The 23,443-nt window shown below is 38.7% G+C and overlaps 3 protein-coding genes across 4 annotated transcripts; 2 read left to right on the top strand and 1 right to left on the bottom strand.

Annotated features, from left to right (window-relative positions):
* The first annotated feature begins 4,038 nt into the window (after positions 1 to 4,038).
* LOC137963400 (uncharacterized mitochondrial protein AtMg00810-like) lies at positions 4,039 to 5,111 on the top strand. Its single transcript, XM_068810523.1, has 2 exons — positions 4,039 to 4,160; positions 4,373 to 5,111. The coding sequence occupies exons 1-2, from the start codon at positions 4,039 to 4,041 to the stop codon at positions 5,109 to 5,111; spliced, it is 861 nt and encodes a 286-aa protein (XP_068666624.1).
* Positions 5,112 to 6,478: 1,367 nt separating this feature from the next.
* LOC137962487 (plastidial pyruvate kinase 4, chloroplastic) lies at positions 6,479 to 11,184 on the top strand. Of its 2 annotated transcripts, none has more exons than XM_068809377.1 (5): positions 6,479 to 6,621; positions 7,882 to 7,965; positions 8,190 to 8,641; positions 8,751 to 10,382; positions 10,720 to 11,184. In XM_068809377.1, exons 2-5 carry the CDS (start codon positions 7,906 to 7,908, stop codon positions 10,862 to 10,864), a joined length of 2,289 nt encoding a protein of 762 aa, XP_068665478.1. In that variant the 5' UTR covers positions 6,479 to 6,621; positions 7,882 to 7,905; the 3' UTR covers positions 10,865 to 11,184. The 2 variants fall into 2 exon arrangements, with proteins under 2 accessions (XP_068665478.1, XP_068665479.1); XM_068809378.1 differs by having other exon boundaries at positions 8,754 to 10,382; positions 10,720 to 11,183.
* A 365-nt stretch (positions 11,185 to 11,549) lies between these two features.
* On the bottom strand, positions 11,550 to 22,721 carry LOC137962053 (cyclic nucleotide-gated ion channel 1-like). The gene is made up of 8 exons (XM_068808769.1): positions 22,617 to 22,721; positions 21,103 to 21,306; positions 20,178 to 20,745; positions 19,867 to 20,079; positions 17,955 to 18,238; positions 17,715 to 17,826; positions 13,671 to 13,907; positions 11,550 to 12,424 (listed from the first exon to the last, which is right to left on the bottom strand). Exons 2-8 carry the CDS (start codon positions 21,129 to 21,131, stop codon positions 11,726 to 11,728), a joined length of 2,142 nt encoding a protein of 713 aa, XP_068664870.1. The 5' UTR covers positions 21,132 to 21,306; positions 22,617 to 22,721; the 3' UTR covers positions 11,550 to 11,725.
* Positions 22,722 to 23,443: the final 722 nt, after the last annotated feature.

The following is a 23,443-nucleotide window of genomic DNA, read 5'->3' as shown; positions in this document are numbered from 1 at the left end:
CTTTTTTATATGCAAGGAAGACATATAAGAGATGAAATTGCAAGGTGGTATCGTGAGATGGGAGCAGGGTTGAAAACTCGACCTCGTTACGGTGTGGTGGCTATAATACCTTTGTTACGACGAAGGTAGGATCATGGATGGGATGAAGTTTCAAGTAGGGGTGCCACCAACCCAAACTGGCTAGCAAATAGTTTGAGCATGGCTAAAAAAAAAATTCGGTTCAATTTAGTTTTTATTCGAGTACGGCTCGAGCTCGAATTTGAAGTAAAGCTCGTTAAATATAACAAGCTAAACTCGAGATTTTCCAAGTTAGACTTATTAGATCGTGAATTGACTCGCTAGTATATTTTTTTATTAAATTACTATTTACTCTAAATAATCATGTCAATTTCCCTTTAAGTTGGTTGATAGTTATTTTTATTTACCTCATACCTCAAAGATGATAGATCGTTTAGCCCTTTTGGGTCCCTCAACATCTAATATTGTTGTTTGCTAATAAAATAAACACTGAGGTGTTTGTTAGTAGAAGACATTTGATCTTTCTTTTAGGTCTATTAAGCTAGTTATTGTATATGCTCAATTTCAAAGTCTTCGACTCCTTTGTGGTAGTTTGTAGTTTAATGGTACTCAATTCATGACAATATTCTCTTTACTTATTTTTTTTATAATTTTTTATTTTTTTAGTTTTAAATGGAGGTTGAAACTCTAACACAGTTCAAACTCTAGTTCAAACTCAGTTAAAATATTTGGGCTCGAACTTTGTTGAAGATACTGCCTTAAGAGATTGATCCTCAATCAATTAAGGATCATAGAATTGATTTTCAATCACTTAAGGATCATTGCCCTGTTTAGGGCCTTCCATTACAAGAGCTAATTAAGCTCAATCATTCTTTGTCTGTACAAATTAAATCTCTTATAATCAATTTTAAATCTCTGTAATTGGGATATCACTTATATAAATTAATGAAAGCATGACACCCCATTAGTGTGGTGAATTTTAAAATTGTTCTCATGGTATCAGAGCTATTCTGGACTAACATTCTGTGATCAACATTCTGTGATCCTTAATGGCCTCTGAATCTTATTCTGGTATTCTCACTTTCAAACACCATGATTCACATGGTCACCATCAAACTTGTATCTTCCAATTATCTTCTATGGAAGTGTCAGTTCCTTTCGCTCCTCGACAGTCAAGGCTTGCTGGGTTATGTGGATAGTACCCTTGTGCCACCACCTCTTTTTGACCCTCCCACGTCTCAAACAACAAACCTCAAACACTCATCGTGGAAAGCTACTGACCAGTGCCTTCTCAGTCTTCTTCTCTCTTCTCTGTCTGAAGAAGCTATGGCTGAAGTCATCGGCCTCTCCACCTCCCGTGAAGTATGACTTGCTCTAGAGAATTCCTTTAGTCACAGGTTTAAAGCCTGTAGAATTCGTCTCAAAGACGACCTTCAATTGATGAAAAGAGGAGCTTGCTCGGTGACGGTATACGCCCACGCGTTCAAGGTCCTGTGTGACCAACTTTACGCCATTGGTCGTCCCGTTGATGACACCGACAAGGCTCACTAGTTCCTCCGTGGTCTCGGCCCGAAATGCTTTGGTTTTTCCTCTGCCCAAACCCCCTTACCCTGTTTTTTCGACATCGCATCCAGCGCGGAAAGCTTTGAGAATTTTTAGAAATCTCTCGAGCCCACAACTCCCTCCACCGCGGCCTTCACTGCCAACCGTGTCCCTTCTCAGCGCTCCGGTGGCTCTTCTTGCCATCGACCGGGTCGCGGAAACAGCCACGACGGCCACTCCAGTTTCGAAAACAGAGGAGCCCCCAAATCCGGCCACGGTCACAACCCGCACGATGATTCTGGTCACGGCCAAAGCCGTCCCACCACCAGCAACGGTCGTCGTCCCCCGCAGTGCCAAATCTGCTGCCAGGAAGGGCACTATGTCGTTCAATGTCGGCAACGTTATTCATGGGAGGAATACTCTTCGACGCATCTCGCCGAATCCTTTAATCAAAATTGTTCTATGTCCGATAATCAAAATTCAGACTGGTTCGTGGATACCAGGGCCTTGACCCACATGACTCCGACCCACTCCTCGTTGGATCAATCGGTTATCTACATGGGTAAGGATCGTGTAACTGTGGGGAATGACACGTCGCTACCGGTACCTTTCTCCTTCCCCAGATCTTCAATTATTAGATGTTTTGGTTGTTCCCCATCTTACTAAAAATCTTTTGTCTATTAGTAAATTAACGAATGATTTTCCTTTCTCCATTACGTTTACTAATAATTTTTTCACTGTGGAAAATCGCCAAGCAGGAAAGGTGGTGGCAACCGGTCGGCGTGATGGAGGCCTATATGTGCTAGAGCGTGGAAATTACGCCTTTATTTCCGTTTTGAAAAATAAATCTTTTCATGCCTCCTATGATTTATGGCATGCTCGATTAGGCCATGTGCATCATTCTATTATTTCTTTATTAAATAAAGATGAACATCTTCATATTACTTCCTTATTGCCCTCTCCGCATTTATGTGCTACATGTCAACTTTCCAAAAATCATCTTTTGCCTTATACTCGCAATGCAAAAAGGTTGCCTAATTTGTTAGATTTAATTCATTGCGATATATGGGGTCCTTCACGAGTACCATCAAATTTGGGTTTTATTTACTATGTTTTATTTATTGATGATTATTCTCGCTTTACTTGGCTTTATCCATTGAAATTGAAGTCTGATTTTTATGATACATTTTTTCAATTTCAAAATTTTATTGAAAACCAATATTCTTTTGTATAAAAATTTTTCAAAGCGATGGTGGTACAAAATTTACTAGCACTCATTTTAAACACCATCTCCGCTGTTCGAGAATTCATCATCAATTATCTTGTCCCTATACTCCTACCCAAAATGGCCGCACAGAACAAAAACACCATTATTTGACTGAAAGTGATTTGGCCTTACTCTTCCATTCCCACATTTCTCCTCGCTACTGGGGTGGCGCTTTTAGCACTGCTGCCTACATCATCAACCGATTGCCCACACTGCTGCCTACATCATCAACCGATTGCCCACACTGCTTCTCGGAGGTAAGTCCCCCTTTGAAATTATTTATGGTATTTCTCCAAATTATGAAAATTTTCATCCATTTGGTTGTCGTGTCTACACATGTTTACGTGATTATATGCTCAATAAATTCTCGCCGCGTAATATTCCTTGCATCTGTATGAGCTATAGCTCATCGTACAAAGGGTTTCGTTGTCTTAATCTTGTCACCTCTAGACTCTATATCACACGTCATGCTCAATTTGATGAGACTTATTTTTCATCCATAGCCTCTTCCCTAGCTCAACCTTTATCCTCTCTCCATTTCTCCAACTTTTTGGAACCCAGTTTCTCTTCTACTGTCAGGCCCCCATCCTTTCCGGCGCCCCATTCCCGGCATATTACTCAATCTGACTCCTGTCCCTGTGTTATTTGCACTGATCCCGTGGAAAAGTCTTTGCAGGCCTCTCATTCTCTTACATGACCTACTCTGCCACACGCTGATTCCACTGCTCCTGTTGCTGCTATTCCAGTGGGTTCTCATCCTATGGTCACACGCGCCGAAGCTAGTATTTTCAAACCCCGTCACTCGGCTGATCTGGCGTATTCTGACTCCTCTGGTCTACTTTATGCTCTCTTAACATCCACTGAGCCTAAAGGGTTCAAATCTTCTGCCAAGAATCCTGCCTGGTTTGCCGCTATGGATGAAGAAATTCAAGTTCTTCAAAATAATCGTACCTGGATTTTGGTACCTTGACCGACTCATATCAATATTGTGGGTTCTAAATGGGTATTTCGGACCAAATATTTGCCTAATGGTTCTATTGAGCGGTTCAAAGCTTGTCTCGTTGCAAAGGAGTTTACACAAGTACCAGGTCTCGATTACACCGACACCTTCAGTCCTGTCATCAAAACTACCACTATTCGGGTTGTGCTCTCTATTGCTGTTACTAATCGCTGGTCTCTCCGTCAATTGGATATCAAGAATATTTTCCTCAATGGTCATCTTAATGAATGCATCTATATGGAACAACCGCCTGGTATATGATCCTCGCTTTCCTGATCATGTTTGCAAGCTTCAGAAAGCTCTCTATGGTCTCAAGCAAGCCCCTCGAGCTTGGTTCCAACGGTTCAACTCTTTCCTTACACATCTTGGCTTCCACTGCAGTCGGGCTGATCTTCGCTCTTCGTCTTTCATCGTCACTCTGACATCCTTTATCTGCTCTTATATGTCGATGATATTATTATTACGGGCAACAACCCCTCTTTGTTCGATAGCTTTGCCAGCAAACTCCATTCTGTGTTCGCTACAAATGACTTGGGTTCTCTCAGCTACTTCTTTGGTCTTGAAGCCACACCCATCGCTGATGGGCTATTTCTTAGTCAGCTGAAATATGCGCGCGACATCCTTGCCCGGACTCAATTACTTGACAGCAAGCCTGTGCACACTCCAATGGTGGTTTCTCAACATCTATCCTCTGTTGGTCAGTTATTTTTGAATTCCAGTCTTTACCGATCTCATGTTGGTGCTCTTCAATATTTGACCATCACGCGTCCCGACATTGCTCATGCAGTCAACTCGGTGAGTCAGTTTCTACACTCTCCCACTATTGACCACTTCCTTACTGTTAAGCGTATTCTTCGGTATGTCAAAGACACTTTCCATTATGGTCTATCCTTTCACCCGTTTGCTTCTCTTGGCTCTTTAGTTGCTTATTCTGATGCTGACTGTGCCAATTGTCCTGACACTCGCCATTCCACCTCTGGTTACTCTATTTACCTTGGTGACAACTTAGTCTCCTGGAGTGCCAAGAAGCAACCTACAGTTTCTCGTTCCAGCTGTGAGTTTGAATATCGTGCTCTTGCTCTCACGACCGCCGAACTTCTTTGGCTCACCTATCTTCTTCGAGTTCTCAAAGTTTCCATTCCCAAGCGGCCATTTCTCTTATGCGATAACAAAATCGCTCTTTTCTTGAGCTCCAACCTTGTTGTCCACAAACGGGCCAAACATGTTGAACTAGACATTTACTTTATGCGTGAACTTGTTGTTGCTGGAAAGATTCACATTTAATATGTGTCATCTCACTTACATGTTACAGATATCTTCACCAAAAGCGTCTCTCGACCTCTATTTCAGTTTTTTGGTTCAAGCTACACGTCTGTCCTAATCCGACGCTTAGTTTGCAGGGGGCTGTTTAAGATATTGCCTTAAGATTGATCCTCAATCAATTAAGGATCATTGCCCTATTTAGGGTTTTTTATTACATGAGCTAATTAAATTCAATCATTCTTTGTCTGTACAAATCAAATATCTTGTAATCAATTATAAATCCCTGTAATTGGGATATCACTCCTATAAATTAATGAAATTATGACACCCCATTAATGTGGTGAATTTTAAAATTGTTCTCAAACTTGATTTCAATTTTAGGCTCGAGGTTGAATTTGAGCTTGAGTTCAAGTTAAACTCAAACATATAAAAGTTCTAGTTTGGCTCACCTTATGCCACCCCTAGTTGCAGAGTGGGGTCGTGAAAAATCAACCCCGTCACAGCGTGGCGGAATAACCCAGCGATCATTCTGTTACGAAGAGGACGGGATAATGGATGTCGAGGGACTCGGCTTACTCATGATCCTCCGTTTCAGGTCAGCTCTTCGTTCTGAGTCAAATCAACAATACAGTTTGCATAGTAGCCATTCGAAGGTAGGATTCGTTAATGCCATAGCAAAAAAACTAATTTTAATTATTCATACTGTTAGAAAATAAACTCATAAAGATTATTTTAGTTTCAAAAAAAAATTCAGTAATTACTAATTAGCTTAACAGGCACAATAAACGTACTGAGATGCATCTGAGACAGTAATTGAGACCCAATGAACTGTCCCGGGCCCACTTGAATCAATGGCTCTCATTGCCGTCTTTGCCTGTTATTAAGCATTTTGTTTTTATGTGATTTCACCTAAATTTTCTTCTTATCCTAAGTTAAAAATGATATTTATTATATTTATAATTAATTTTTTTATCATTTTATTAATTTTAATGGTTAAAATAATAATTAGTACACCTTTTATGGCTATTTTAAAAATGAAATATGTTTAAATACCAAAATTGCTCTACACGTGTAGATATATGGGCCTTCTATGGGCTGTGTAGTCAGGCCACAAGCGTATTCGAACAACTTTGAAGTCTCAGCTGGATAATGGATCGAAGTGTTTCTAAATTAAATGGGCTGGTACTTAGGACAGAAACCACAATTTTGTCCCATTGACAGTGAGCCCATGTAGCAAACAGAAAATTTGGGATATGATAGCGCTTAGGCGGCCGGATCAGGTTTGCACGAGTCTGTGGACTGGTTAGTTTGGATTCACATTGAGGGCCAAATGAGCGCACACGATGAAGACACATTTCATAGAATCTGGCACGCGCTGACCACGCTCCTCTACTTAAGCTCGATCTCCGACGAACGCTGGAAGCCTAGCACAGTTAATCCCTCTCCAGACACCTCTCGTCCCCGTCAAACGCTGGATCTTCCAAGATTGAGTGTGTTTCTTCACAGATAGACGATTTCAGCTGATTCCTAGGTACGATTTTTTTCATTGTTCTTCATTTTTTGCCGTGCTTCTTTCGTTCCTGCTGCTCTTATTGTGAGTAGGACATTTTAACATCAATAATGACTGATTCCTAGTTACGTATTTTTTTTTTTTTTTCATTTTTGTTCCTTTTTTGCCGTGTTTATTTCAATTCAGCTGCTCTTTCTGCGAGCAGTACGTTTTAACGCCAACACTGGCTTGTCGTGGGGCTGTAACCATTTGGCAGCCTATCGTTCTTGTTATCGATGTCTGTAAGGCGTGCACTTTTGGAATTCACTTCTCGGTTAAGCTTCATGAAGTTTACCTGCGTACCTGTTGAACTTTTAGTTTTCGATTTCCATAACGTAAACTCGAGCGCTTTAAGTACCATGAGGTTATCCTTTAAAAGTGCCTGTCGATGTTGCTTAAGTTCACCTTCTTTTGCTATTTGCTTCTGATAGCGTGATCATCTACTAGAACATGGTCCTTCTAGGAAATGATTCGTGTGTTGCAACCAAAGGTGTGGGGCTTGAATATTTTGGTTCTAGTTAATAGGCTGGAAGCTGGCGTGGAATTTGTGTGAGAATAAAATCATTTCTTAGGCACCAATTTCGTAGTCTGCTCTATTTTTTTTAAAAAAAGCTTTACTGAATTATTTTTCTATGGTATTTTGATATTTAGTTCTGGACGGTTCTAATAAAAGTACAGGTTGTTGTATCTTTGCTAATTTTATCTGTGAAGATTATTAGGCAGAACCTGTGCCCTAAGGACAGAGTAATTTTAAAGACAACATCTAATCTGCAGTACAACAAATTGATGGTTTTCCTTCTTTAATTTTTTTACAAATTCACTGTCGTCAGAGCTTTTGGAGTTCGAAGTTTGAACCACATGAAAATTTATGTCAGTCACTGTTGCATCATCTAGTAGCTAGCTCAAAACAGTTGGTGTCAGGCTGTTGTGATGATACCAAATGAATGATTCAAGTTCTCAGTTCGTACTCTCCTTTTTCAGCTTCTTTTTTTCTTTTTTTTCTTTTTTTTGTTTTATAGTTTATGGGCATGGGTGGACGGCAATGTTTGCAGTGGGGGATGGAGGGTGTCACTGATGAATGTCAGATTAGTCACTTTGCTGCCATCATTCTCTTTATATTTGGACAGCTTGATTCTGGACGTGTGTGATCACATGATATTGTCTTATTAAACACTACACCTATTATTTTTCTTGCAGTAAAGTTTTTAGGAACATTTAAATGATCAATTAATGTTTTTGCAGGAATTGACAGGAGCCAACCACTTGATGATGGCTCAAGTAGTTCCGGTTCAGGCTATCAACACTCAGTGCCTACTTGGAAACAATGTAATGCTTCCTTCCCTTTGAACATGGGAGCTTGTAAAACTAGTTCTGCAACATCCTCGTTTTCATTCTAGCGTATTTGCTTTGTTCGTATGGTTTTGGTTAACCACATATAAGGTCTAACAAATTTTCAGTTACCAATGGTATGTCATTTATTTCAGAGTTTACGAAAATTATACAAGAACACAGCTGACTGTTGTTTTCTTTCTAAATCCTATGGCCTGCAGAGTGTTTATATTCTGGATTTCTCCATTAAGAAACAAAATGGACACCATTTAAGTAATCCAACTTGGGGTGTGCCTTTGAAAATCACATATCTTGGAGCTCAGCTCAACCATCTCATTATTGGACCCGGAAGGAAGATCAAGTCAAGGTACTCAATTCTATCTGCATTACATGGAGATGGTGGACTTGAGGAGGACAGTAGAAAATCACCCAATCGTGACATTGGGCTCTCGCAAGATATTCATGACAGTAATGATTCAGATGTTAAGTCTGTGGAAACAGATGCGGAGTCAGAAACAGATGATCTGCTGTGTATTTTATCTTCTAAACAAGAGGAGAATATAAATATCCCACCAGTCACTCGAGGAGATCTTCTTGATAAGCTGAAGGCAGTCCAATTGCACTTATTGTCACTAGAACAGTGGAATACTTCTAGGATTAAAGCATGCCACAGGTAAGTGATTTAGATCCTTCCCTCCCAAAATGTACATTCAGTATAAAATATTGTTTTGGGTTATAGCTTTTTCATGGCCTTCTTCAGTTATACAGTTGATTTGTTTTAGCAGAAATTACTTGCAGAGTGCAACAAACCTAGTACACTACTTGGCTTTACGAAGCCTTGAAGTCCAACAACTTAAGGAAGAGCTCTCTTCAGTCGGTCTTTTGGACTTGGAAACTGTCAACTCTCATGTTCTTGCAAGGATAAATGCGAGCATCCTTATACTTGAGAACTTCTGGGCTGCATCTGTGAATGACAAAGAAAGGATTAAAGCCATGAATTTTGCCTATGAAGATAGACAAGATATGAATATGTTGGTGATGCGGAAAAAAGCATCTTTGCATGCAAAATCATTATTTGGTATTCCTCTGAATGGAAATCCTAACCACATTATGGTTACAGTGGGCAAAGAAGCTATCCAGAGTGACACTATTATAACTGAACTCATACAGTCAGGTGCTAATGTATTTCGAATCAATTGTGCACATGACAACCCTAGTGTGTGGAGTGAAATCATCAGGCGTGTGAAAAGTAGTTCCCAAATGCTGGAAAGTTCATGTCGCATTCTCATGGATTTGGCTGGCCCAAAACTCAGGACGGGCCCTCTACCGCCTGGTCCAAAAGTGATGAAAATTTCACCTAGGAAGAATCCCAAAGGTGATGTTGTTTTCCCGGCTGAAGTTTGGTTGTCTTATACTGGATCAGGCCCTCCTCCTGCTCATTTATCACCAGATGCCACTCTGCTGCTTGATGACTATAGGTTTCTTGCTAAACTTGAGGCAGGTGATGTAGTAAGATTCTTGGATATTAAAGGAAGACGACGGGTATTCAGGATATCTCATAAGTTTCAAGTTTTTGATGGTTTTGGTTTCATAGCAGAGTGTTCCCGGACTGCATATGTAGGATCTGGCACAGAATTCTATGCCAAGATAAACAAGAAGAAGCTTTCACTGGGGCGAGTGGTGAATGTCCCTCCTTATGAACAATCAATAAGATTAAGGGTCCGAGACTTGTTAGTTATATCTAGAGACCCTTGTCTAGATGAATCAGGCAAATCACAACATAGTGGTCCTAGAATAACATGCTCTTCTGCACGTCTTTTTGACTCTGTAAAACCTGGTGAACCAATTGCATTTGATGATGGGAAGATTTGGGGAGTAATCCAAGGAGTCAGTATCTCAGAAATTGTTGTCTCAATCACTCACGCCAGCAGAAAAGGCTCCAAACTTGGTTCTGAAAAATCAATCAACATACCCAAGAGTGTGATGTCTTTTGAAGGGCTTACTTCAAAAGATCTAATGGATCTTGAATTTGTAGCCGCCAATGCTGATATGGTTGGGATTTCTTTTGTGCGAGACATTCGAGATGTTGAAATTCTCCAGCATGAGTTGGAGAAGAGAAAGATTCAGAAGCTTGGAATCATTCTAAAAATTGAAACCCTAAGTGGGTTCGAGAAATTGCCTGTCTTACTACTCCAGGCAATGCAGCTTCCAAATGCCATGGGAGTAATGATTGCTAGAGGGGATCTTGCTGTGGAATGTGGATGGGATCAGCTGGCTAATATGCAGGAAGAGATCCTGTCCATCTGTGGTGCAGCTCATGTGCCAGTTATTTGGGCAACACAGGTTCTGGAGTCACTTGTTAAATCCGGTATTCCTACAAGAGCTGAAGTTACCGATGTGGCTAGTGGATCAAGGTAAAATGAGTAAAACCATAAACTCCTGTATTCGATTCTGTTTACTTCTAGGATTCCTCCAAATACAGTTCTTGTTTTCCTTGAAAAACTTCACTACGTTATTTTTTTTTTTACAGCTTCAACATAACTTATTCTGAAGGAGAAATGTTTTATTTGTTTAGCATGCTTGTTCTTTATCTTTATTTGTTTAAATTGTTGAGAGGGAAATTGGATTAGATATTGGATAAAATGCTATTGATTTAGGAGCTTTATTGTTTGGCTGATGCCATCAGTTTAAAGTTTACATAATATCTCTGGCTCAATATGGCTTGACCCTCTTTCTAATTCCACATGACAGGGCAAATTGTATTATGTTGAACAAAGGGAAGTATGTTGTTGAAGCTATTTCAACTTTGGCTGCTATCCTGCGTAATATGTCTGCAAAGAAGAAAGTGACTGCCGACTTGAAGCCACTTCTGCTTTCTAGCCGCCTACATCTATGAATGTGGCTATGCATTCTATTGGTGTCCTACTCAAGAGTTAAAAATGAGCTTGATCTGAACCTACATCTATGAATGTGGCTATCCATTCTATTGGTGTCCTAGAAAAGTAATTTCTCAGAGTTAAAAATGAGCTTGATCTGAAAAGAGGAGGCGACTTCTTAGATTTTGAGTGACTTCTTGTATAGTAGTTGTAGCTACATTGTTACCCTTGTACATAGTCAGTTTGATGTTTCGGGCACTTGTCTTTACAGTTGCAACCATTACTCTTGTTTTTGCTCTTTCGTTAGTATCAAGGAATAGTCTTACATAGATTAGTGAGAATAAAATTTTTGTGCTTATTAGTTGGGAAACAGGTTTTTTAAATTAATTAATTATTTTAAGATAAACCTTGACCTAATTTCACACTTTACCGTATCGGGATTGGATAATAAAAGTTACAAATAGATTTTAGTCTACTATGAATTTGATGATGAAGAATTTGAATCCGTAAGTGATAGATTGTCGATGGGTGCGCTGCAACATGGCAAAATCTTGTACTCTTTTTCAGATTTTTCTTGCTTTTTCTTTGGCCCAAGTTCCCAACTTCTAGTTACGAATGGCCAATGGAGCACTCCTGAACCCTCCATGAGATACATATTTACATGATTTAAACGAGATTCCCCAAACGGAGACAGAGACCAGCATAAAACATTTAACTGTACACGACGGCAATGACATTACAAACCCTCCAAATGTTGTATCAACCTTGTGCCTATTACTTTTTACATAGACAACAAAAGATAATCAATCTATCAGAGATTCCTTTACAGAGAAAAGATAAATAAAGGTATCAAAATATGAAACAAAAATTACCTTACAGGGCTATTGTACCTCTTCCGAGGTAAAATCAGGTTCAGCTGGCTTCTGAAGCAGCATTGGTGACAATCTATCAGCTAGCCTGGTCTTGCGGGTTCTATTGCGGCGCAAAGCTTTCAATGCATTAGCAGCAAAACGTGAAGCATAAATGGCGGCCCCTAGGCTGGGAGATCCACCATTTCCTCTCTCCAGAGCAGCTTGAAGTCTATCTTCTTCTTCATGTAGAGATTCTTCATGCTTCTTCTTGATATGCCTGCGCCAAGCTGCTTGTATAAAACAGGCTGCCCAAGTCCTCCATTGCTGAGAATAGAACCTGAAGGTATGCCGCAGTTGCTTACTGTGAAGCCTACGGAACTGAGAGGCTACAAATTTTAGGTCATCGGCCATGAAAGCGAAGGCCTCAACCTCAGTGATGGCCCGCACTGTCCTGGTGGAGGTTGGGAGGTTGGAGGAGTGAGGATCCAGTGCCCATGTGAGAAGCTCTTCACCACAGAAATCCCCTGCCTTGAGAACATCAGAGTTGAAAAAACCAGTTCTTCCACCATTAGTAGTTACACTTTCAAGCTTTCCTCTCATTATGAAGAGCATCTCATCAACTGGATCCCCCTCACGGACTATGTAACTGTCCTCTGTGTAGAGTGCAGGCTTGAGACGATCGCACATGGCATCTAGTAGTTGTTCATCCATCTTTTCAAACATAGGGACCTGAATAAAAATAAAAAACAGCAGGATTAGGAGTTAATCACAATTGATATTTCTTGTCAAAGTAAACATATCAGAAAATGGTTGAATATATATAAGAAAGGGGTAGACCTGATTGGTATCAGGATTGTTGGAGTATCATTTCACTTTCTTTTGAGAAGGAAAGAGGGGAAAATCTTCTGCCTTACCAATTAGTTTAAGAACAGAAGGGCAGAAATTCTACAATTATGATATGATAATGCAAAATTTTTGGGCATGCTCCACCAAAGATTAGCTACCAAATGATACAAATATGGGACTCAGCCAATGGATAACTCACTGGTTTTTCTGAGTTCTAGCACATTTCTATGATGAGTACAATACCTAGCCTGGTAAAGATGTTATTGGATGGTTCAAACCAATAAGAGAAAAAAATGTTTCTTTTTCAGTGGATGTAGTTTTTTCTGCTTAATTGAATTCTTTCTTTCCTCAGTGCCACCCTTTTGGTATTTACCTTGTTTCTTCTCTTCCTTCTTGATAAAATCACAAATCAATTTTAAAAAACCAATGAGTGAACAGACTGTTTTTAATGGCCTGAAAAAAGTAGACAGTGATTTTTTTTATTTTTTATTTTTTTTTATGGCCTGGAAAAAGTAGACTGAATTTAAATTAGTTCAGCTTTTTTTTCACCAGATTTCCCCTGAACCAGATCAGAAGTGCATCAAGATAGTCACATTTGGCAACAAACTCAAGAGACCTTAACCACAAGTTGGAGGCTCCCTCTTTTAACATCAAGCAACATGACCTCAGCATAAAAGCAAGTTGAGAGAATTTTGGATGAGCTTACTAAAGCTAATTATCATGTTATCATTGTGAAACACTAAAGTAATACAAGCTAACAGGTGAGAGAAACTGATGAGAATACGTTTTCAGCATCTCTGTTCAAGATGACAAGGAACTGCATCAAAATTGATGAATTTAGCCAACAAATAAAACAAACTTTAGCTGCAAGTGTTTGAGACTTCCATTTTAACTCTAATGCAATATATCCTTATCAGAGATTGTGAGAAGTTAAAAGAGTTTGAGATCAGAATCACTGATTTACATCAAAGAGGAAAGGTATATAACTGAACTGCTCTTTAGCAAATCAAAATTCAATTTCAGTCAGAAGAAAGACCAGTGGAGCAGCAAGAAACAATAAACAGAATAACTATATATTGACGTATTAAAATAATGACATAGAAAAATATACTAATATGTAGTGACTTACTCTCGTAACAAGTGATAAGCAGAGATGGCGTTTTATATCCCTTCGAAGGTCCTTTGGAAGATTCCGAAGCAGACTCTCTTCATCTACCCCTCTTGTTTCCTGCCATCTGTATTGTTCATACCGTCGGATCCGCTCTCTCAGGTGTTCTGGAAGCAAGCGGTGAGCCATCCATTGCTCAGCATCTTGTCTCTTCACCCTCATTTCTTCCAATCTCACAGTAGTAGATTGAAGATAGGTCTGATCCAGTCAGCGTATACAGCATACAAGAAATTAATGTCATCGATTCAGAAGAAAGAAAGAGGTAACTATAATGTTTAACTTGATACCCTCATATGATGTTTTTTATCGACATTTTGTGTGTTATACCTCTGTTATTTAGCATCTTGTCTTACTAAATCTTCTGAGAAAAATTATGCAGATAGAGAAGTAACAAATTGGTTTAACCAGAACTCTCCAATAAAAGAAATTACAGCAGGACCTCAAGTGGCATTACAGCCCAATGACTAGCTAAACAGCCAAAATGATCAAAGAAATTGTTAAAACACTGCTGTGGGATAGATTGGTCATTTTAATGCAGGTAGTAATTCAGTAGCATTTTCTATCTTGTATTAAGTTTCATTAGATACCTCTGTAGGTTTTTACCGTTTTATGTGCTGAAATATGAGTAGATACAAGTATTAGGGAGAGGGGATTTTAAGTTTTACTTTCTTTTACTTGTCCTAATATAAGAATAGAGTGGACAAAGTGCTCATTCTCTCCAAACAGACGGCAGTTCCATCCCGCTGCCTTCTCTCATTTTTCTCTCTATTATCTCTACTCATAATCTCTCCCTCTGATCTCTCAATTTTTATTTTTTTTGAGAGGGCGTAGCGCGATTCGAAGTCGCGACCTGACGCTCCTGGTTGTAAAGAGAATACCATCAGACCACACGACCTTAGGTCCTCTGATCTCTCAATTGCTGCTATTTTATAGAAATAATCACTCTGGACCTCAAGATTCAATGAGCACCTGAGTAAAAAATCAGACACAGCTGAGTACTGTCTAGTCTGATCCAGTTTATCCAATTGAATTATTAAAAAAAACTAATTATAGCTGGAATACTGTGTCTACAGCTCTAGGTTTTCCTCTCACAAGCAGAGCGGTCCTGATGAAAGATGGCGGGAACATATCATTCAAGGCTGCTAACAGATGAGGACTGGTGATCCTGGTAGAAGTATGAGTAGAGCAGTCCGAAAATGTGTATGGTGTGGTTGGAATTGCTTCACTAGTATACTAGTGCAAGCATCTTTTCATGAGAGATAAGACGGGAACAGAAGACGAGGACATATTGTGTGAGGAATAGAAGGTGTAAGGCAAATGCAGAAGAAGAAGACTGTTCATATACTTTCTTTTGGATGGGAAATTGAATTACAGAAGTGCCGAAAAAAAGTACTCAATCCTACTTTCCAATGCAAAAGTAACTTCACGTGCTCACATGCTAAAACTGGAAGTACAGTTTCATGAGAGATAAAATTGAAAGAACTCCAGTTTGTTGGTGGACAAAGTAGACCAATATCTAGAGTCATAGATTTGCTCAACAGTAGACCAATCTAGAGTTGTAGATTTGTTCAACGGTAGACCAATCTATAGTTGTACATTTGCTCAACATCTTATGCCAGTTGTCTGAGTGAGTCACAAGAATCCTTGTGTAGAAGAGAATAGTCCCACATTGGTTTGAGCTTGAAAGAATACTATGCTTATTAGTTAGAAAATGCTAGTAATTATCAGAGAAACTAACCCAATTATAATGTAGTATAGAAGCCAAACCAAGGCGAGTTTGTGTTCAGGCTAGTCGTAAGAAAGCAAGAGTTGTTGTATACAGGGTAACAGTCCTACAGTGGTTTGAGCTTAAAAAGATCCTATATTAGTTCAGGAAAAGTCTCTTAACTTCGGATCATCATTCTTGGATTAACAGGACCAACTTTAACACAGTCGAAAGATCACTAACCCTTGCCGAGAAATAGATGCAGGGTTTCTATAATATGGTGTGCCTTTCTCTAGGTCAGAGCTCAAGTCCTCTTGGATTAACAGGACCAACTTTAACACAGTCACTAACCCTTGCCGAGAAATAGATGCAGGGTTTCTATAATATGGTGTGCCTTTCTCTAGGTCAGAGCTCAAGTCCTCTTGGATTAACAGGACCAACTTTAACACAGTCGAAAGATCACTAACCCTTGCCAAGAAATAAATGCAGGGTTTCTATAATATGGTGTGCCTTTCTCTAGGTCAGAGCTCAAGTCCTGAAAAAATTCATCTACGTGGATAATACTAGTAATTTGGCACCTTTCAATATGGACAAGAAGCATAACATATCAAGATAGAAAAGGTGGGGCAGTATTTCAATATCTGAGTAACCCTTGCCAAGAAATAAATGCAGGGTTTCTATAATATGGTGTGCCTTTCTCTAGGTCAGAGCTCAAGTCCTGAAAAAATTCATCTGCTTGGATAATACTAGTAATGTGGCACCTTTCAATATGGACAAGAAGCATAACATATCAAGATCAAAAAGGTGGGGCAGTATTTCAATATCTGAGTCACAGATGATATGTGATTGCACCAAATCATATCTCAAGATTTCAAATCAAATCATTTTGAGATATTGCAGAATCAGATTCAATTCAAGCCAGACCCAGTTGTTTGACATGAGCTCTTCTGCCCAGAACCATCTGTACCTCTCCATTCACAGGGCAACATCTCCCATCAAAGGATAGAAAGCAAATGCAAGTCTCTCATCTATTGGCAATGGCATAACAACAAAAAATTTGCACCTGTCGCAGAAAAAATACCAATGGGATCACCAAGTACTATCCACTTCAAGACCTCAACAGTTACCTCAGTGCCTCTGCCAGGGTTTACACCCTTGATTTCATATTATTGTTTAATAATTCCATATTATTACTCATAGCTACAGACTTCGAGGGTGAAAAGTAAATGGATCATAACTTGATCATGTTTCAGCATGCAGTAGTTTCAACATTAGTCACTGCCTCAAATCTTAGTTTTTCAAATACACACGAAAGAGGGTCTAATTAGACTATGGAAGCACTGAGATCCACAAAGTTTTCCTGGTTTTTGGGAAGATGATCAAAGAGCTTGCTTTCTATGGAGATTGTGTCGTAAAAATTAGAAATAGGGATTTGAGACTGTGATTGGGTTTTGAACGATTTGCACTGAAAACAATGAATCATTGCAAGACGAAAGAGTGGAATAGAGTCGAAAGTAGAAAGTGAGATAACTAGTACGAATTCGAGAAGGTACCTATTACCTACCTCTGAGAAACAAACCAATTTTGATGTCAATTTGGCTGCCTATGACAAGCCTTCTCTTTTATTTCTTCCATGCTCAAAAGGAAATCGTAAGTTTATCCTTAAACAATCAAAGACTAAAGAAAAACTCTATTTTCAAAAAGACCTGTTGGTAGATTGATCGACCATTGAAGACAATGCTAGATCAACCATTGCATACAATGATTGATCATCCATTGCATCACATGATTTTTTTTTTATAAAGACGTATTTATATATATTAACAAGAAAAAATTACAAATGAAGAGGGAACAGAGATTGCAGGGACGCTCCTTGTTTGGCTAACACATTTGCATCCGAATTTGCAGATCTTGGAATGTGAGACCAAATATAAGAGTGGAGTGAGATAATATCTAAAATCTCCCGAAAGATGTCCCAATGGCGCCACGGTGGAGGGGAAGCATGCTCACACCATCCAATGACCACCTGCAATCACATGATTGATCATACCTTGCAAACAATGATTGAACGACCATTGCATACAACAACTGATCGATCAATAGTTTTGCTGGCACCCGACAGCTCTCTGGTTGATCAATCATTCTATACCCATTGACTTATTATTGCCATATTAAGTGAAAAAATACATAGAACCTAAAGTTCTAAAGGACTAAATATGTATAAGATTCTAGAACTTATTATGATTTTTTATATTATAAGATTGATATATGGAGTAGAATGTGATTATTCTTGTGCATACCTGCATATTTCCTATGAGAAGTGAAAACAGCACCAAGCCACAGATGGAAATGAAAACTGCATAGGAGATCTCCCAGACAAAAGTGCTTGTTTGCAAGTTTTGGCCAAGAGAACTGCAAAATTGAAGGTAGCAACTTTTATCAGGAATGAGATCAATCAGTCACAGCTCCAAGAGAAATATATCCAACACGAAAGTTAGATTAGTGAAAATTACAAAAGAAGACATCCAGCTCATGCAAACCTCAGATTTTGCAATCCCCACCAAAAGCAGAAAAAGAACTTCTTTGGAAAATCTCTTGATTGAACCACTTCACTATCAAGAGCTCGTAAGTATATTCCAAAGTCAAAAGCATCACTATTTTCTTCAATAGGACAAAATTCATTAAGGAATTCTTTGCCTGCTCCACTAGTATTGTCTCCACAATATAAAGAGGTCATATCACAGCCATCATGACGACTGCAGGCTTTCTGCCAGCACGTATCTTCTCTCGCAATTGCAAGTAGATACCAACCGGCTCCAAGTACCTGATGAAAATCGAATTAATAATTAAGAAAACAAATGGCAATTTATATTCATTATTGAGGTAAACTTTTAATCAAATAGGTGAAACTGTTATTGCAAAAGGTAAACTTTTAATCAATAGAAAATAATACGTGAAACTGTTCTAATTGTAGTAATAATCCACATAGGCTATAACCTAACAAAATCTATCAACTTCTACTTTTTAAAGAATAAAGAAAAACTAAAAATGGTGCGATGGTGATCAACAAAATAGTTTACAGCAGCAAGAGAAGGTTTTTTCAGTCTTTCATTGGAAATTGGAAAAAGAGGGGTCATCCAGCTCCTTCAAACATCTTAAGTACTTTAAAGACCACAGCACATACAAGCTTGTTAAAGATATTAAGTATGTAGTGTATCTGTTACTTCCTAGATCTCAGTTTTGGACTGAGAGGTAATATCCTCATAGGATTGGCCTAGTATGTAAGGGACTGTACTAATTCTGTTACTCCTAGATCTCAGTTTTGGACTAATATACTCACTAGATCAGTGTTAAATGTAAGGGACTTGTTAGAACTTCTTTTTTCATCTTATGAATAAAACTAAAAAGCAAAGAGGGTCAATAAGATAACTAATGCAAACTCTCCAACATGCTCTATTACCTCCTGTTTTGATATCCTCCTTTTTCTCTACATTCACTCATATTTTGAAAATTTATCAAGTTTAATACATCAACTGAAGTTCCCAGAACCCGATGAAACTAATAAATAAGAAAGACTACATCCTTGGGAAAAAAAAATACTTGAGTCGCATCCCCTTGCAATGTGTCAAATGACCTCCAATGACCACCCACCTTTCCATGAATAAGAAACGACAAGGTAATATTTTATGACTGTGGTTAGGACTATCAACAGGTAATGTAAGAGTAAGGAAAAAGGCTTTTATTTCACATCTACTTGAGGTCTTATACCTCAATCACCAGTATCCTGGAGGAGAATTTTCTGCCCAACGTAAGATCATGGGGTCACTATCATCAGCATAGTCTAGTCTCAACTATGTTAAGGTTGCTACATGAATCATTCTCCATCCACCTCAGCCATATGCTAGTTTCTTTGCTGTATATTCTTCCAAACCACTTTCAGACAGAAGTTTAAGTTAACGACCAACCTTGAACTATGACTCAGATATAGTAAATTTGTCATTTCATACAGCAGTGTTAGTTTGGAGCTGTTGGTTCAAATTTCACATATTATACACATATATTATTTGAGAAAATGATTTACATATACTTATATAGAGAGAAAAACTATTTTCACATGCCAGAAAGCAAATTTGACCATGCTACTGTTATATTTTTTTTTCAAAAAACTTCTGCAGGTTTCTTCTAGAAATAAATAACACTATATAATAATAGAGATGGTTTCCTCACAGAGAATTTATCAAAGGAAGCTCTGTTACTAACTAATTCATGAAGCTTCTCTATATGTACTTAAAAAATCATAATCACTGGTACAGCAACTTATCAATCTCATCCAAGAAATGATCAACAGCACAGGCTAGTAAAAGATTTAAAAAGGTAAGAGTATTTAACAGCATCATATCTATCTGTGTTGTGGAGTGTCACAAACACAACACTTCCAAAAATCATACTTACATGACTTGCCAGCATGTATAGAAAGAGATTGAAAGCAGCCCCCACCCATGCCGTTTCAGTGATTATCCCAGAAGATCTTGTGACTTCCCTCCACAAAGGATAGATCCGAGCGAGCCTGGGAATATACTGAAGGACAACAATGAATCCCAACAGATTTTTCGCATTAAGAGAAGGTGAGCCTCTCAACTTGGGAATCACAAACAAAATGATCACCTGAAGAAGAACAACATTTCTATATCAAGGGAGATACGCAATCTCTGAAGAATTAAATTGAAGTTCAAACTTTTAGGTGAAAAAATAATTTGCATCACCTGTGGGAGAGGTAGAACAGCAAGAATATCAATGAGGAAGTATGATGACAAGTATCTCTTGGCTATCGCTATAGGGTCTTCAACCAAGACACCCCTTCCAAACACTCTCGAAGAAGGAGCAATAAAACCAGTACGGAACTGAAAGATAATATGTAGTAAATAGAAGATATCAGTAAAGGAACGCAAAACACTAGCTGCCGCCTCCAAGTTGTGATCCAAATCGAGACATTTCTTTTCTCTGTCAACAACCGGTATGTAGAAGAACAACGGATCAACAGAGACAGCGACGACACATGCTAGGACAAAAATTTTGTTCCATCGCTGGAGAAAAGGTCCCTGAGGATCAAGAATCTTCCTAGAGCCTGACTCCTCCGACGAATCTTTGATAGATTCAAAGTGAAATGATTTTCTAATACTTCTAATTCTTCCAGAGCCTCTTTCAAGACCTCTTTGGACACATTCTGAGAGAAACTGGACAGTTTTTCTGATCTTCCCAGAAAGGTCTCCTTGCCCTGGAGAAGATTTCCTTTCTGAACTTACCGATCTATCTGAATTCCAGTCTTGAAACCTGATTAAGACAGAAAATATAGCATATAGTCTCAGCAGGATGAATGAAAGAATTACCAATTACACATTTATACTCAAGCACAAAGGAGACACCAATTCTATGTAGACAATAATTGATCTCTTGAACGTCATGACCACACTCATAAGTATGAACGAAAGAACTGGTTACTAATAAGAGCCAACCATTTTCCAAACAAATTACAAGCTCGTGAAACTTTTGCTAAAGTGAAAAAAGTTCACAAAGAAAGCATCTCAATCCACAACAAGTAAACTACGTAGCATGCTCACAAATTTATGACCAAAGAACTAGATTAATACAAAGATCAAGTAGCATTCTCACATATTTAAAGAAACTGACCTCACAAATTTCTCTTCTCTGTAATTCATAACTTTTAACTCGTCTCCTTCACTGCAGGTATGCCAAATCAACCTTGAGACAATCAGAGACAACAAGCTTGCATATTCTACCTTCCGTTCATTGGTTCCCAGATAAGCTAGTTTGAAACATATCTAAGAGAGCTCAGCTTCAAACTGTCAGCTCCTTGTATTTCCAGAAACTTAACTGTATCGAAAAAAGGCAGAACAGAGACATAAATACTACATAAAAAAAAAAAGCCAAAATAAGCATGTAAAGTCAACTCCCTTAATAACTTAAAACTAGCCATGATTTTTTTTCAAAATGAAATATATGACCGTATAGATTTTGAGATGTTGTGGGTTCAACTGTAATTTTATGATGAAATATTCACTCGATCTAATATGACTTGAAGCAAATTTTCCACAAGTCAACTCCCAAATGACAAATAATTTCAACTGCAATATTTGAGCTCTTCCTGTGCACTCTGTGTTAACTTGGCCCCAGCAAAACAGACTCAGGTGCAATAATGGAGAAGTGGGGTACACGGGTCTTATCATGAAAACAGCAGACACAAACAAAGAAGGTTTAGATCCCCCTCTATAACAAATTTATGCTCTACACTAACAAGAGTTGAATGAGCAGTGAGATAACGCAATTTTTTGAACCTGCACCTAATGTTGCATCCTGAGCACTTACGTAACTAGTTAATATTTTTGTGATATGTTGCATTATTCACCCCAATTGTCACATAGAGTCTACTCCTAGGCACATTAATGTTTTTTTAGAAGTTTTTGTCAACGAGCGTCGTCAAACAATATCGTGTCTTATAAAAGTTTATAAAAATTTAGCAATTTTGACAGCAATAGATAAAGACAATCACCAAATTGGGTACTAGTTTACTCCTTGATCAACTTCAAAAAATATAACCATTTAGCATATCAAAGATCTCGAGCATACTGCTGATAAAATCAAATAATCAACAAATTTACAAAGTTCAGACCGCAAAACACCTCTCCTAGCCCCATTCTCCCACGGAAAAGTTCCAAAATAAAATAAAAATAAAAAATCCCCATTTTCCACACAGTTCCGCAGTAGCCAGAAAAGGGAAGATAAGCATTACCATACAAAGAAATCCACGAAACCATACACAGTGACAACGAAAACCTCGATGAAGAAGAACCCTGACCAGACACACACGAAAAAGGTACAGGATCGCTCCGCCCAATCACTCAAAACATGATAAATAGAACTCCACAGCTCCACATACTAATTCTATACAGCAAAACCAATTCGAGGCAAATGGATAATGGAAACGCATCCATTAAAATCAAAGAATTCAACAAAGCTTCAGCTCGGACAGAACAAAATGAAGAATGAAAAATTCCATGAACTGCTTTCCTACTGCAATCGACACGGACTAAACAATAACATGACCAGAAAACAAGATCAGATAAAGTTCTAAAAAGCACACACGAATCAAACACAAGAGCACCGAAACGGAACTAAAACCGGACCTCTTCCTCCATCGACGACCAGGACAACCGATCATCGGTTTCGACGAGACACCAGAAAGGAAGTCGAAAGGCCAGATAAAGAAAACAAAAATAAAAAACAGGAAGGTTCGCTGATACTTCTAGGACAGCGATTTTCAAATAGCTTATCGTTAAATTTTTTAAAGAAAGCAGCTTTGGGTAAACTGAGCAGAGAAAGTAAGTCCATCAAAGTTACAGGTCACTCTGGCCCTACTGGTAGGCCGCGTGCGATTCCCGTGGAAAAAACACCCCAATCCGAGTCTTCCGTCGAGCTTCCTCGGACGGTCAGCTGCGTGGTCAAGCACGGCCCAGCAAATATTCTTCCTTACACTAATCCCGTACGATAACTTCACCCATTTGCCCTTACGCTCTCTTTTCTTCCCTACTTTGACTCTGCAGTCCTGCGGTCAATTTTTGCCTTGATTTCATAAAGCTTCTAATCTCAATTCGCAACTCGTTACTCGCATTAAATTGGAGTCCTATAATCCAACCGATCTTCTCTACACGACAACACCTGGCAAAGCTGAAATCAGAAATCTCTTCCCATGTGCGAGAGATACAACTCGGGTACAATGGATCCCAATATATCTTTTCATGTAAAAGAATGGCTTTGATTATATTTTCTGCTGAGACGCGGCTGAGAAAACCTCCACATGTGTACAGTATACAGTTAGATTTGGTTTAATATTTTCATTTAATGTAACCAATCTGATGGCTTGTATGGTTGACTTTAATAAGATATCTACCCAATCTAAAGGACAGGTTATTTTTAGTGGGATTAGTCAATTTATCATTTAAGAAACGTCAAA

This window comes from Aristolochia californica, unplaced genomic scaffold (assembly GCF_029961685.1).
Source record: "Aristolochia californica isolate CCGP_79_NKW_82.1479 unplaced genomic scaffold, dmAriCali1.0.hap1 SCAF_4, whole genome shotgun sequence".
Taxonomy (NCBI): domain Eukaryota; kingdom Viridiplantae; phylum Streptophyta; class Magnoliopsida; order Piperales; family Aristolochiaceae; genus Aristolochia; species Aristolochia californica.
The sequence above is the reverse complement of the archived record's forward strand: the minus strand, read 5'-3'. Positions and strand labels throughout refer to the sequence as shown.

Excerpts from the sequence above, each read along its gene's own strand:
- LOC137963400 (XM_068810523.1), top strand. The coding sequence starts at position 4,039 with ATGGTCATCTTAATGAATGCATCTATATGGAACAACCGCCTGGTATAT. Across the intron at positions 4,161-4,372 it reads AAGCAAGCCCCTCGAGCTTG|CTACTTCTTTGGTCTTGAAG; the intron begins GTTCCAACGGTT and ends GGGTTCTCTCAG.
- LOC137962053 (XM_068808769.1), bottom strand. The coding sequence starts at position 21,131 with ATGAATTACAGAGAAGAGAAATTTGTGAG. Across the intron at positions 20,746-21,102 it reads AGAGAAGAGAAATTTGTGAG|GTTTCAAGACTGGAATTCAG; the intron begins GTCAGTTTCTTT and ends TGTCTTAATCAG. Across the intron at positions 18,239-19,866 it reads TATACATGCTGGCAAGTCAT|GTACTTGGAGCCGGTTGGTA; the intron begins GTAAGTATGATT and ends GATTTTCATCAG.
- LOC137962487 (XM_068809377.1), top strand. The coding sequence starts at position 7,906 with ATGATGGCTCAAGTAGTTCCGGTTCAGGCTATCAACACTCAGTGCCTA. Across the intron at positions 7,966-8,189 it reads AGTGCCTACTTGGAAACAAT|AGTGTTTATATTCTGGATTT; the intron begins GTAATGCTTCCT and ends TATGGCCTGCAG. Across the intron at positions 8,642-8,750 it reads AGGATTAAAGCATGCCACAG|CAGAAATTACTTGCAGAGTG; the intron begins GTAAGTGATTTA and ends GATTTGTTTTAG.